This window comes from Nerophis lumbriciformis, linkage group LG09 (genome assembly GCF_033978685.3).
Source record: "Nerophis lumbriciformis linkage group LG09, RoL_Nlum_v2.1, whole genome shotgun sequence".
NCBI classification, from domain to species: Eukaryota; Metazoa; Chordata; class Actinopteri; order Syngnathiformes; family Syngnathidae; genus Nerophis; species Nerophis lumbriciformis.
The window spans coordinates 21,481,176-21,497,500 of NC_084556.2; the positions used below are offsets into that span (position 1 = coordinate 21,481,176).

The 16,325-nt window shown below is 38.4% G+C and overlaps 1 protein-coding gene across 1 annotated transcript; it reads right to left on the reverse strand.

Annotated features, from left to right (window-relative positions):
- Positions 1-1,638: 1,638 nt before the first annotated feature.
- LOC133607121 (mannose-P-dolichol utilization defect 1 protein-like) lies at positions 1,639-12,961 on the reverse strand. The gene is made up of 7 exons (XM_061961582.2): positions 12,748-12,961; positions 12,530-12,595; positions 9,218-9,350; positions 6,331-6,416; positions 2,594-2,709; positions 2,398-2,508; positions 1,639-2,321 (listed from the first exon to the last, which is right to left on the reverse strand). The coding sequence occupies exons 1-7, from the start codon at positions 12,830-12,832 to the stop codon at positions 2,217-2,219; spliced, it is 702 nt and encodes a 233-aa protein (XP_061817566.1). The 5' UTR covers positions 12,833-12,961; the 3' UTR covers positions 1,639-2,216.
- Between the last annotated feature and the right edge of the window lie 3,364 nt (positions 12,962-16,325).

Here is a 16,325-nt window from a genome sequence, read left to right on the forward strand (position 1 = left end):
TGAAGTTGTTGCGTGTTTCCTCATTTATTTTCCCCGGTTATCTACCGAAGTGCTCAATGATAATATCGGTGTGCGATCACACAATAAAGACAAAAAATCAAAAGACTGATTCTTGCTTCGTCCCTTAACAAAACAGCTGACATTCAGTCACTCATGGGTGGATTTCCAAACAAGTTGCTGAAATTGCAGAAGGGTCATTAGCAAATAAGCGTCTAAAAAGTGTGTGCACACTGTGTTTTTCTTACTTGACAGTGTTTTCTAAAACATATTTAAAAGTGTAAAACATATGTAACATAAAACTAAGTAGTTTGAGCAAACAAATATATGTAGTAAAATAGAAAAAGGAAGTTATTTGAATATTGTGTTGATATTGCTACAACCATTACCATACTTGCCAACCCTCCCGAATTTTCCGGGAGACTCACGAAATTCAGCGCCTCTCCCGAAAACCTCCCGGGACAAATATTCTCCCGAAAATCTACCGATTTTCAGGTCCATGCGGACCTGAGTGAGGACAGCCTTTTTTCACGTCCGCTTTCCCACGATATAAACAGCGTGCCTGCCCAATCACGTTATTCCATACGAGGCGTCCGGCATACCGCCGATGAGCATGGTGCAGATGGAGAAGATCTTCTCGGCGTCCGTGTTGGCGCACACGTTGCCAAAGCCGACGCTGGTCAGGCTGCTGAGGGTGAAGTAGAGGGCGGCGATGTACGAGCTGCGCACCGACGGGCCCCCGACCGTGTTGTTGACGTAGGGCATCTCCAGGCGTTTGCCCAGCTCATGGAGCCATCCTCGGGGAAGAGACGGGAGGACAACAGGGTGACAAGAACTAAATCATCCAGACTAGAGATAAATTGTATTATTATGTTTATCTTACCTAAAAATAAATATATTTATTAATTAAAAAAATAAATAAATAAATACATTTTTAGTATATTTTGCTAAAAACATCAAAATGAATTGTATTTTTATTTGTATTTTTTCTGACTCCTTATTACATCAAGCCATAGAATTATACATTAAAATAAACATATTTGAAATAATTAATATTAAATTATCATAATAATTCATTTAAAATGACCATATTTAATTATTAAAATAATTGCTTGTTTATCAACAAATATAGCATTTTATTCATTACATTTTGAAGCTCTCAGAAGCCAAGTTGTTATATTCCTTAAGATTTATTTATGCAAGTTTGAAGTATCAATTATCTAAACACAGTTTTGTTTGCATATTTTCAGGATGTAGATATATATATATATATATATATATATATATATATGAATATGAAATACTTGACTTGGTGAATTCTAGCTGTAAATATACTCCTCCCCTCTTAACCACGCCCCCGCCCCACCCCCGTTTCATGAATAGAGTGTTTAGATGAATTGTATTTTAAAACAAAAACTGAAACTGAAAAACAAAGCCTTTTTTCAATGTCAAAGAGCAATAACCGACAAACGGTTTATTACTTGTTATATTTTATGTAACAAAAATGAAATTCATTAGTCAGCAGAAACGGGAAAAAATTAATTCAGTTATCGCTTTTAAACAAAACAAAAAAAAGTACAACCTTGTTTTTTTTGTTTTTTGTTTAAACTCAAATACACTACGGTAATCCTTTTTGGGTTTTTTTCCATTTCCATTCACAAAACTGAAATTCAATGACCAAAAACTACACTGACTAATGACCAACTTGACAAAAAGATGCGTACAATTTGATCTCTTTAAAGAAGAATATTTTATAAATAAATATTTTATAACTGTACAGGACATCATACACACAAATTATCTATATGTAAACAATTGTGTTGTTTGAACAAAGACTCCTGGAAGGTAACTTTAAGGCTGGTGACACTGAAAAATACATGCAAAAAAAACAAAAAACAGTTACATATTTATCCATCTCCACTTCTCATGCATGAATAACTTGTGGACGTCTGCATCTTCATCATATTTTTTTGTGAGTGCAGTAACCTCTTACTGAAATGTTTTTTAATTAGACTAGAAACCAGATTTTGTAACAAATGTAAACCTACTAGATGTGATTTAAATGAGACAAAGTGTAAATATCACATCACTGTACAACTCAACGTTTTGCTCAATAAATCTCAAAGAGGCAACTTAATCCTGCAAGGTTCTGTAGACTCTTAACAGGATATTGGAAAACATCTTGTAATACGTTGAACAGTATTTGTTCTTCTCCATCTTTACTCTATCTTCTTTTTAGCAGCGCTGAGGATCTGGGCCAGCAATACGCAGCTGAAACAGGCTGACACAATGTAGCTTGCAGTCGCAAGGGAGTTTCCTGTATCCTGCAAGAAAAAGGGGGAATTCACCTTTTTAGTGGTAACCATAGCTAATGAGCGTGCATAATGTATAACTTCATACCTGCAGGGAGACACAAACGAGGCCAAGTGATGCGGCACATGTCAAGAACACTGACAGAGGCGACAGCTGACCTGTGTGGCCGTTACGATAGTTAGTTCTGGCCTGGAAAACCTGGAAACAACAATTCCAGTAAGTCATTCCTTCTATCATTTTACATCCACTCTAGACATTAGAGCACACACACATATGCCCTCACCTTGCTTGCAATTAGTGCTGCCAAACTGGACGAGTGCATCGCTGAGATGATTTGTGCAGGGGCATACAATCCCAACAGGATGAGTGAAATCGCATAAACTGACAAAAACAACATTCCTGTCAAATAAAAATAAAGAAATAGGGTGAAACAATGTGATCATGTTAATCATTTGGCAATGAGTGAATACTGCCACAAGGTGGTACTCATGCTTAGTGACCACTGAATAGACCACATTATTGTTTTGGGACCTTTCTTGAATGTTTTGACATGTTCAAAGCAAGTTTAAGAATCCCGCCGATAGAAGAAGAAGATAAGGAAAATGAACAATGAATGAAGTTTGTTACCAACAGAAGACTTGGTCTGTCAAAATGAACATGTTAATATGTATGAATCCATCGTCATTGGTAATTTTTTTTTTTTTTTTTAATTTACACAAACTCAGAATGACTCAAAATCGGCATGCATGTGCAAATGGGAAGTTGATGCAGTAGTGAAGAAGCAAACCAGTCTATATGGAAGCAATAGACAGCACATTTGCTCTATCAATGGGAAATTTGAGTACCAAAAAAAACATGATGGAATAGCCGAGTATAAGTATTACACACACTGCAGGAAAGAGCTTTCTTTTTACAGAATAACTTCCATTTTTAAATTGCACAAAAGGAATAACCCATAAATTGGATGAATATCTGATGAGAAAAACTGTTTTTTGTGAACAAAAACATTTGTGTGTAATATGAACATAATGTCAACATGGTTATTAAACACCTTTAAGTGGATATACAGTCGTGGTCAAAAGTTTACATACACTTGTAAAGAACATCCATCCATCCATCCATTTCCTACCGCTTAGTCCCTTTTGGGGTCGCGGGGGGCGCTGGAGCCTATCTCAGCTACAATCGGGCAGAAGGCGTCGTACACCCTGGACAAGTCGCCACCTCATCGCAGGGCCAACACAGATAGACAGACAACATTCACACTCACATTCACACACTAGGAACCATTTAGTGTTGCCAATCAACCTATCCCCAGGTGCATGTCTTTGGAGGTGGGAGGAAGCCGGAGTACCCGGAGGGAACCCACGCAGTCACGGGGAGGACATGCAAACTCCACACAGAATGATCCCGAGCCCGGGATTGAACCCAAGACTACTCAGGACCTTCGTATTGTGAACATAATAAAGTTAAAATACCAATGATTGTCACACACATACTGGGTGTGGTGAAATTTGTCCTCTGCATTTGACCCATCCCCTTGTTCAATGTCATGGCTGTCTTGAGTTTCCAATAATTTCTACAACTCTTATTTTTTTGTGATAGAGTGATTAGAGCACATACTTGTTGGTCACAAAAAACATTCATGAAGTTTGGTTCTTTTATGAATTTATTATGGGTCTACTGAAAATGTGACCAAATCTGCTGGGTCAAAAGTATACATACAGCAATGTTAATATTTAGTTACATGTCCCTTGGCAAGTTTCACTGCAATACGGCGCTTTTGGTAGCCATCCACAAGCTTCTGGCAAGTTTCTGGTTGAATTTTTGACCACTCCCCTTGACAAAATTGGTGCAGTTCAGTTAAATTTGTTGGTTTTCTGACATGGACTTGTTTCTTCAGCATTGTCCACACGTTTAAGTCAGGACTTTGGGAAGGCCATTCTAACACCTTCATTCTAGCCTGATTTAGCCATTCCTTTACCACTTTTGACGTGTGTTTGGGGTCATTGTCCTGTTGGAACACCCAACTGCGCCCAAGACCCAACCTCCGGGCTGATGATTTTAGGTTGTCCTGAAGAATTTGGAGGTAATCCTCCTTTTTCATTGTCCCATTTACTCTCTGTAAAGCACCAGTTCCATTGGCAGCAAAACAGGCCCAGAGCATAATACTACCACCACCATGCTTGACGGTAGATATGGTGTTCCTGGGATTAAAGGCCTCACCTTTTCTCCACCAAACATATTGCTGGGTATTGTGGCCAAACAGCTCAATTTTTGTTTCATCTGACATCACATGGACAAAGATAAGACCTTCTGGAGGAAAGTTCTGTGGTCAAATTTGATAATGGAAACTCAAGACAGCCATGACATTATGTCCTTCACAAGTGTATGTAAACTTTTGACCACGACTGTAGGCATAGCCCTTCATTTCTTGACTATTTGCACATAAAAAATGTAACCCCATTAATATAGATTACAAATTATGTTTAATTGTGATTAATTTGATTAAACCTGTTAATAGTTTGACAGCACTGGTATAAAAACAGGCTAATAGTGATTAATAAAAATTAATCTATAGTTAATTTCTGATTATTGTATTTTTCGGACCATATAGCTATTAATCATGATTAATCGAAATTAATTCACAGTTAATGTGATTACGGTAATCGGATTAAACATGTAATTAGTTGGACAAAGCTCTCAATTTACCGGTCGATCTACGTTCCCATCCTCACCTATGGTCATGAGCTTTGGGTTATGACCCAAAGGACAAGATCACGGGTACAAGCGGCCGAAATGAGTTTCCTCCGCCAGGTGGCGGGGCTCTCCCTTAGAGATAGGGTGAGAAGCTCTGCCATCCGGGGGGAGCTCAAAGTAAAGCCGCTGCTCCTCCACATCGAGAGGAGCCAGATGAGGTGGTTCGGGCATCTGGTCAGGATGCCACCCGAACGCCTCCCTAGGGAGGTGTTTAGGGCACGTCCGACCGGTAGGAGGCCACGGGGAAGACCCAGGACACGTTGGGAAGACTATGTCTCCCGGCTGGCCTGGGAACGCCTCGGGATCTCCCGGTAGGAGCTGGACGAAGTGGCTGGGGAGAGGAAAGTCTGGGCTTCCGTGCTTAGGCTGCTGCCCCCGCGACCCGACCTCGGATAAGCGGAAGAAGATGGATGGATGGATGGATGGATGGTTGGACAATCCTAGTATAGTAACATCCATCCATCCATCCATCCATTTTCTACCGCTTGTCCCCAACAGGGTTGCTGGGGGTGCTGGAGCCTATCTCAGCTGCACACGAGCGGAAGGCGGGGTACACCCTGGACAAGTCAATTACAATTAATCCACAGTTAATCAGTGATAATCTCATTAAACATGTTAAATAATTTGACAGCCCTAATACAGACACAGAATAATCTTGATTAATCAAAATTAAACCACAGTTAATCTGAATAAAACATTTTAATAGTTTGACAGTCCTATACGATAGAGATTAATTGTGATTAAACTAAATTAATTCTCATTGAATCTGTGATTTACCTGATTAAACATTTCAATTGTTTGACAGCCCTACTATTGAAACGGATTAATCATGATTAATCAAAAAATTCTGAATCTGATTAAAAATGTTAATAGTTTGACAGCAATATACGATAGAGATTAATTGTGATTAATCAAAATGATTCACATTGATTCTGTGATTAACCTGATTAAACATGTCAATCGTTTGACGGCCCTAGAATAGAAACAGATGAATCCTGATTAATCAAAATTAATCCTTAATAAATCTGTGATTAACCTGATTAAACATGTTGATCATTTTACAGTCCTACTATAAACAGATTAGTTGTTATTAATCAAAATTGATTCACAATGACTCTGTGATTGACCTGATTTTAACATGTTAATCGTTTGACGGCCCTAGTATAGAAACAGATTAATCGTGATTATTCCACGATGAATCTGTGAGCTGCTTGATTAAACAGGTAATAGGTTCCGAGCCCTAGTGTTCTAGTATTTGCTAACCTCTTATGGTGTCTCCACGATAATGCAGAATAAGGAATACAATCATTGCTGTCTGGGTCGTCAGGAAGAGCCTTTCCCCCCAGGCACTGCAGACACGGAAGACAAGCACAAAAGTTATGTAATAGGGATGTCCCGATCCAGGTTTTTGCACTTTCGATCCGATACCGATATTGTTTTTGCATTTCCGATCCGATACCGATACTGACCGATACTGGCCTATCCGAGCATGTATTAAAGTTTAAAGTTATTTAGCCTACTTAGTTGTCAGAATCATGTTGAAAAGGGTATTAGTACTCTTGATAACAACTAGCCAGCTGAATTAGGGGAGTTTGAATAATACACAATGGTTGGTAACAAGAAACTGACCTGTTTATTCAAGGATAAACACAAAATAGACAAAATTATACATGACAAACAGAAATGGCATCATTGAACTAGGGCTGGGCGATATGGCCTTTTTTTATTATTGCGATATTTCAAGGCCATATTGCGATACACAATATATATCTCGATATTTTGCCTTAGCCTTGAATGAACACTTGATGCATATAATCACAGCAGTATGATGATTCTATGTGTTTTGATTGATTGATTGAGACTTTTATTAGTAGGTTGCACAGTGAAGTACATATTCCGTACAATTGACCACTAAATGGTAACACCCGAATAAGTTTTTCAACTTGTTTAAGACGGGGTCCACTTAAATTGATTCATGATACAGATATATACTATCAAATATATACTATCATCATAATACAGTCATCACACAAGATAATCACATTGAATTATTTACATTATTTATAATCCAGGGTGTGGAGGGGGGCGCCGGATGTAAGTGTCAAAAAGACAGCCAAAAGAGTTTGATATGAGAATAAATCTAAAGTTAAAATAAAGGGTAGAAAAGCACCCATTTGCAGGAAATGTAGTCTTGATTTTCAAAATGTTCTTTCAAGGCTTGCATGTCTACATTAAAACATTCTTCTTCATACTGCAATAATATATGCTACTTTTAAACCTTCATGCAGAGAAGGAAATCACAACTAAAAAAATCACTAATTTTTTCATACGGTGTTGATGTGGAAATTTTTGCCATTTTGATGGTGTGGAGTCTGGACGTGTGGCACCAAATGGAGATAAGCGTCTCGACAGACGTCACAATATTTGAACAATGATGACGAAAACTGTTGTCTCTGTCGTGTCCGTGTGTCGAAAATTGTTATGCGCTTATTTTTTTATTTGATTTTGTGCGTGGCATAGATTTGCTATGCGCAGAGGACGCTTGAGCAGGCGCGCACCTTAGCGGCTGCGCTAGCATCACATCTAACGTTAGCCATGCCGCTACCTTGCTCTCTGCTGGGAGAGGACGTATACGTATGTGACGTATGACGTGACAGTATGTGACGTATGACGTGACAGTATGTGACGTATGACGTGACAGTATGTGACGTGTGTAAGAAGGTGCACTTGCTGTCTGTGAGAGGGAGACACAGGAAAGGGTGAGAAGAGCCTGTCGTGTAATGCCAGCAGCTAAAAGCAACTGCGTGAGAATTGTGGATGTGTTGAAGGTGTGCTGAAAAATGCGGAACGGAAATTACGGAGCAGCAGAAAAGTGGAATGTATTATTTAAATAGGTGCGTTGGAAAACACGGATCGGAGTTTTTTTTTAAACTGGATCTGGATCGGCATTTTCCCATGCCTTGCCGATACGCAATTTTTGGCAAATATCGGCAGCCGATCCGATCCAAATATCGGATCGGGACATCCCTAGTATGTAACACCATAACTCAATAAGGAACATGTCAAAAAGACAAGTGTGTCTTTAAACATGACCAGACCTGTGACAAGGTGATTCTCAAACTGTGTGGTAGGCCAAAGAACCACTTGATTAAAGAATATAGTGTTTTATTGTCTTATATTCAAACACAGTGTTACTGTTCAAACTGTAGTGGCCAAAAATATTAAATATACTTGTTAAATATAACCTCTGTCTGGTTTTTAATGAATACTTAGGCTTATTACGCTACTGTATTTTAATGTTGGTCATATTGATGGTACTTGGTATAATGGTGTTTTCTGAGGTGGTACTTGGTGAAAAAAGTTTGAGAACAACTGATCTATTTATTTACGCTTGACTTACAGCTGGAGGTATTACCGGCAACATCACCCTGGTAAAATAATCGCCTAAGTTTTTAAGAAACCACAAAAACTTCACCAAAAGTTTAACAAATAACACATATTGATCATTTCACTCTACATGGGTGTACCAACGGATGGCTATTGGAATAGTAATAAAACTGTGTGTAAATTATGAAACTTAAGAGAAATAAATAACTTTGGCAATTTTCTGAACAGGCCTTTGTGATTTAAGCAATATATAGTACTTAATTTGAAGGTGTCTACATAAGAGTCACACAAGCCTGCCATAAACATGATCATGATGTTACTTCATAGTGTCGTTAATGTTCATGACACCTTCAAAATAAAGTGTTACCATATCATGATTAAGACACCACACACCAGGCATGTTCAAAAAATCGCCCAAGTCATTTATTTCTCATAGGTCTTATCTTAAAGGGGTAAAATCACATCTGATCAACTGAGGATGTAGGTGATTTTACTATAGCTGACCGGCATCATGAGGAGATGATATAGACTAAAAAAACTATTTCGACAAAAAATTACTCAGGCTATTACTTTAACAGTGTGACAAATAGCCTAATAAACATTCCAAATGACAATTGCTTTAACATATAATGCTCTGTTCCATTGACACCTAGAGGTATTACTTAAACAAAATGTACTGTATATCATGCTAGCTTCTGTTTGCCGTAGCACAGAACGGCACTGTATCGCCATTATAAATGGTTAGTAGTGTAAATGTACATACAAAAGAGGGAAGTTGTGGGCCATGGCAAACAGGACAGGTCCAGACGAGGCGTAAAGTTGCAGCAGGCTGCAGGCCAGACTCAAGCCGTCTGCATTTCTTCTCCATAGAATCTTGAGCAGCTGCAGCAGTTGTGCTGCAGCAGAGGAATAAACAGGCACAGAACAAAATTACTTATGAATACATTATTAGTGCTGTTGAATTGTACTTAAACACTACTTGCCATTCCAACAGAGATATTTTTTGCCAAAAGTTGATGGGGAAAAACTGTGAATTACTAACTTGAACTCTACTTTACTGCACGTTGGTTGTATATGGAAATGCAGAAATATGCCTGGTGGGGATACATCATGATCATCTGCAGCCATACTTCTGCCACTTGCTGCCCATTTAATTGAAAGCATACTTTAAAGATGACTTACAGTACAAACTTTACTTCTTTTGTAGCCTATTAAAAAGGGATGCATTATTTATAGCACACATCTCACATACATATAATCAATATCCAATTAAGTGAGACACCAAGATCCAAAAGTGATCAATAGTGCACAGGCCACTCACTACCAGGGAGCGCTTTAAAGCGGTTTACCAGTGCAATGCAAGCTATCCAGGACACAACAGTAACGGTCATTACACATGTCTGTACTCAGACATTGTACATATTGTAATATACACGAATGTAGTGAAGGGAAGTGAAGTGAATTATATTTATGTAGCGCTTTTCTCTAGTGACTCAAAGCGCTTTTACATAGTGAAACACAATATCTAAGTTACATTTAAACCAGTGTGGGTGGCACTGGGAGCAGGTGGGTGAAGTGTCTTGCCCAAGGACACAACGGCAGTGACTAGGATGGCGGAAGCGGGGATCGAACCTGGAACCCTCAAGTTGCTGGCACGGCCACTCTACCAACCGAGCGATACTGCCCCACAATGTAAACAAAACATTTCAATTAGCACAACAATTTATTCGCGATGCCTATGAGTTCTGTGTGTGCCGTGAGATACAGTCTGTTGTGCCGTGGGAGATGATCTAATTTCACCTATTTGGGTTAAAAATATTATGTGTTGTTGTTGAGTGTCGGTGCTGTCTAGAGCTCAGCAGAGTAACCGTGTAATTGTCTTCCATATCAGTAGGTCGCAGCCGGTAGCTAATTGCTTTGTAGATGTCGGAAACAGCGGGAGGCAGCGTGCGGTTAAAAGGTGTCTAATGCTTAAACCAAAAATAAACAAAAGGTGAGTGCCCCTAAGAAAAGGCATTGAAGCTTAGGGAAGGCTGTGCAGAACGAAACTAAAACTGAACTGGCTACAAAGTAAACAAAAACAGAATGCTGGATGACAGCAAAAACTTACTGCGGAGCAAAGACGGCATCCACAATGTACATCCGAACATGACATGACAATCAACAATGTCCCCACAAAGAAGGATAAAAACAACTAAAATATTCTTGATTGCTAAAACAAAGTAGATGCGGGAAATATCGCTCAAAGGAAGACATGAAACTGCTACAGCAAAATACCAGTAAAAGAGAAAAAGCCACCAAAATAGGAGCGTAAGACAAGAACTAAAACACTACACACAGGAAAACAGCAATAAACTCAAAATAAGTCAGGGCGTGATGTGACAGGTCGTGACAGTACACCTACTTTGAGACAAGAGCTATAGTGATGCATGGTTGGTTATGGTTTAAAGTCATATCCTACAATTGCGACAACGACTTTTTACTGTCTACTGAGTTTCGTTTTTTAATGACTTCTGCTGGTGGTGTGCCTGCGGATTTTTTCAACGCAAAAAGTGTGCCTTGGCTCAAAAAAGGTTGAAAAACACTGTGCTATCGTTTTTTCGCACATTTTCCACACAAACATTATACACACATTTAAGTAACTCTTTGTCGACAAAATGTGTTGCCCCCTCGGAGTGGCGGGAGTACCGTACTGCATACATGGCCAACCCTAGTTCGAATGGTTTCATCAAGCCTATTTGGGTGATGCTCGGCGGTCCAAACGAAAAGCTTTGGTGGGCCGAATGTGGCCCGTGGGCCGGCAGTTGAATGAACCTGGACTAAAGAGAATAGAACACAGTCGCATTTACATGACGTCATTTCTAGCGTCACATCATGACTTGTCGACTTCCGCTACGCGCCCCCTTGGAAATATCCGTCTTTTTATGTATCCAAAAAGTACAACCACAAACAAATATTGTTGATTAATCACTTATGAATGGACCTGAGTCCGCCTGAATTTCGGGAGATTTTCGGGAGATAATTTGTCCCGGTAGGTTTTTGGGAGAGGCGCTGAATTTCGGGAGTCTCCCGGAAAATCCGGTAGGGTTGGCAAGTATGATTCACACTCACATTCACACACTAGGGACCATTTAGTGTTGCCAATCAACTTATGCCAATATGATATATTAATATAAACTATCGCAATCCTTTCTGTCAGATGTTCAACGATGTAGGGGGAAAAAAACTCAATAAACCTCTGCAAAAGAAAAAGAGAAAAATAAATAAAATAAAATCCATCCATCCATTCATTTTTATTTTTGAGTTAATCTTGTTTCAGAGCAGAGGGAAAAACCCCACCTCCGACAAATGAAAGTAGTTTGCTGTTTTTTGTTAGCTTATTTTGCAATGGTTGTCGTTAGCTTGGGCAGCACGGTGGAAGAGGGGTTAGTGCATCTGCCTCACAATACGAAGGTCCTGAGTAGTCGTGAGTTCAATCCCGGGCTCGGGATCTTTCTGTGTGGAGTGTGCATGTTCTCCCCGTGACTGCGTGGGTTCCCTCCGGGTACTCCGGCTTCCTCCCACTTCCAAAGACAAGCACCTGGGGATAGGTTGATTGGCAACACTAAATTGGCCCTAGTGTGTGAATGTGAGTGTGAATGTTGTCTGTCTATCTGTGTTGGCCCTGCGATGAGGTGGCGACTTGTCCAGGGTGTACCCCGCCTTTCGCCCGATTGTAGCTGAGATAGGCTCCAGCGCCCCCCACTACCCCAAAAAGGGAAAAAGCGGTAGAAATGGATGGATGGATGGATGTCGTTAGCTTCTTTGAGGTTACCCCTGGTGGTGGCTAATTAACTAGTTAACTATTGACCACTGTTCGATTGGGGATTATAATGAAGTGTGTATATTGCGTAATGGTATGACACATGGTGAAGTCTGTGTGTGTACAGTGTTGATGTCATCACTATCCACGCTTCGGTCTGCCTTGGGTCAGCATCAAACAGAAAACCACTGCTTGTTGTCAATAGACACAATCACTGATCGAACCATTGTCGCATCCAAACTCAGTATTAATAAAGTACATATCTAGTCTTACCAAAAACCACGTCCAAAAGAATCCACACTCCGATGATTTTGTTGAGGACAAACGTCGAACAGGGCACTACAAAAAGACAATAACAGTTGTCACGCGCGAAAACTTACAAAGTGCAGACATGCACTTGAACGCAACATTCAGTATGTTTAGGCTACACACGTGCAACTTTTTAAAGCAAATCGGACATTAAAGAAGCAACAACACATGGATTACCTCACCGTGAAATCTGAAGTTGATGAAAAACTGCACGTAACATCCCTCCGGCATTAAATGTGCGACCAAGAAGTCTTTGACGGGAGACATGTTGACGAGCCACCGACTACCACGAGGGGAGGGGTCAAGGGCTCCCTCGAACTTTACATGGCCTGATGGGACGTCTCTTTTTGCATCTTGTATTTCTATACAACATCCTTTCAAGATTATTACATTGGACAATCAGACTAGCTTCCACCCGAATGCAGTTGAGATGGGCTCCAGCCCCCCCGGCGACCCCGAAAGGGACAATTGATTGATTGATTGAAACTTTTATTAGTAGATTGCACAGTACAGTACATATTCCGTACAATTGACCACTAAATGGTAACACCCGAATTAAGTTTTTCAACTTGTTTAAGTCGGGGTCCACGTTAATCAATTCATGGCAAGCGGTAGGTAAAAATGGATGGATGGATTTTAAGTCCACAGGAGCATTTTTTTATTTTTTACAAGAACTAGTTTACGCTAGCTGCGGTGTGAACAATTTCCGGTGTCAAAAAAGGAAATGTCACCATGCAAATAGGGACTTTTTAACTTTACATTTTGACTGTGGCGAATGGATAATAGGTCCAAGTTGATGGAGAATATTACATTTTAACTTTGTTTTTATTTACTTAATTTATTTAATAATATTCGCATCACGTGTATTCCAACTAAATTAGCCAATAATGACCAAAGACCCACAAAACTGATGAAAAAAAATTGATCAAAAATCAAAGGTGGGTAATAACGCGCTACATTTACTCCGTTACATCTACTTGAGTAACTTTTGGGATAAATTGTACTTCTAAGAGTAGTTTTAATGCAACATACTTTTACTTTTACTTGAGTATATTTATAGAGAAGAAACGCTACTTTTACCCCGCTACTTTTATCTACATTCAGCTCGCTACTCGCTACACATTTTTATCGATCTGTTAATGCACGCTTTGTTTGTTTTGGTCTGTCAGACAGATCTTCATAGTGCCTGCGTTTCAACAAATACAGTCACTGGTGACGTTCACTTCGTTCCACCAATCAGATGCAGTCACTGGTGACGTTGGACCAATCAAACAGAGCCAGGGGTCACATGACCTGACTTAAACAAGTTGAAAAACGTATTCGGGTGTTACCATTTAGTGGTCAATTGTACGGAATATATACTGTACTGTGCAATCTACTAATAAAAGTTCCAATCAATCAATCAAAAGTGTGAAGGAAAAAAGACCCTTTTTTATTTCAACCGTACATCCTGTCAAAAGCCTAAAGACTGACTTCACAGTTCCTGTCTTCACAATAAAAGTGCCGCTCCATCGCGCCTGCGCTTTCAAAATAAGAGTCTCCGAAAGCCAGCACAAACAAGCTAGCAAGCTACGGAGTTTGCCGCCAATGTATTTCTTGTAAAGTGTATAAAAACAAATATGGAAGCTGTACAAATAAGCCAAAAACCAACCACTTTCATGTGGTATTAGACAGAAAGGAGGAACTTTTTTTCTCCTCCATTTGAAAACGTGGACGTTATCATCACTACTGTCTGATTCCAATCAATGCAAGTCATCAGAATCAGGTAATACACCAACTTATATTCTTGTCTTCATGAAAGAAAGGAATCTATATGTGTTAAACATGCATGTATATTCATTAAAACACCTTTAACATGTAAACAAAAACGGCAAAATAAATAAATATAAATTATATACTGTATATATCAATATATATATATATATATATATATATATGTGTGTGTGTGTGTGTATGTATGTTACTCATCAGTTACTCAGTACTTGAGTAGTTTTTTCACAACATACTTTTTACTTTTACTCAAGTAAATATTTGGGTGACTACTCCTTACTGTTACTTGAGTAATGAATCTCTAAAGTAACAGTACTCTTACTTGAGTACAATTTCTGGCTACTCTACCCACCTCTGTCAAAAATGCCAATATCCATCCATTTTCTACCGCTTGTCCCTTTTGGGGTTGCAGGGGGTTGCTGAGCCTATCTCAGCTGCATTCGGGTGGTAGGCGGGGTACATCCTGGACAAGTCGCCACCTCATCGCAGGGCCAACACAGATAGACAGACAACATTCACACTCACATTCACACACTAGGGCCAATTTAGTGTTGCAAATCAACTTATGCCAATATGATATATTAATATCAACTATCGCAATCCTTTCTGTCAGATGTTCAACGCTGTAGGGGAAAAAAAACTCAATAAACCTCTGCAAAAGAAAAAGAGAAAAATAAATAAAATAAAATCCATCCATCCATTTCCTACCGCTTATTCCCTTCGGGGTCGCGGGGGTCGCTGGAGCCTATCTCAGCTACAAAAAAAAATAAAAAAAAATACATATATATATATTTACAGTATATATGTATATACAAGTATATAAAGTATATAAACATATATACACACCAGTGACGTGCGGTGAACTATACACCAAGTGAGGCAAAGATACTTTGAGGGTTTTTTTTGTTGTTTTTTTTTACTTAAATTCATATGTGTAGCTCTAATCATTAGGTTGCACATTAGAATAACAAGAAAAAGAAGGGATTTATTTGCTTTCATAAAAACATTATCATAATGATATTATGATTTAATAAATGGGTCCAAACAGTATTTGATAAAGTTGTTATTAAATACTTTTTGGTCCCATTGGGTTTTAACAAAATAAATCAAGTATTGTGAGTGTATCTTAACCAGAGGTGGGTAGAGTAGCCAGAAATTGTACTCAAGTAAGAGTACTGTTACTTTAGAGATTTATTACTCAAGTAAAAGTAAGGAGTAGTCACCCAAATATTTACTTGAGTAAAAGTAAAAAGTATGTTGTGAAAAAACTACTCAAGTACTGAGTAACTGATGAGTAACACACACACACATATCATATATATATATATATATATATATATATACATATATATATATATATATATATATATATATATACATACACACACACACACACACATATATATATATATATATATATATATATATATATATATATATATATATATATATACATACACACATATATATATATATACACACACATATATATATATATACACACATTTATATATATATACATATATATATATATATATATATATATACACATATATATATATATACATACTGTATATATATATATATATATATACACATATATATATATATATACAGTATATAATTTATATTTATTTATTTTGCCGTTTTTGTTTACATGTTAAAGGTGTTTTAATGAATATACATGCATGTTTAACACATATAGATTCCTTTCTTTCATGAAGACAAGAATATAAGTTGGTGTATTACCTGATTCTGATGACTTGCATTGACTGTAATCAGACAGTAGTGCTGATAGCGTCCACGTTTTCAAATGGAGGAGAAAAAAAGTTCTTCCTTGCTGTCTAATACCACATGAAAGTGGTTGGTTTTTGGCATCTTATTTGTCCAGCTTCCATATTCGTTTTTATACACTTTACAAGAAATACATTGGCGGCAAACTCCGTAGCTTGCTAGCTTGTTTGCGCTGGCTTTCGGAGACTCTTGTTTT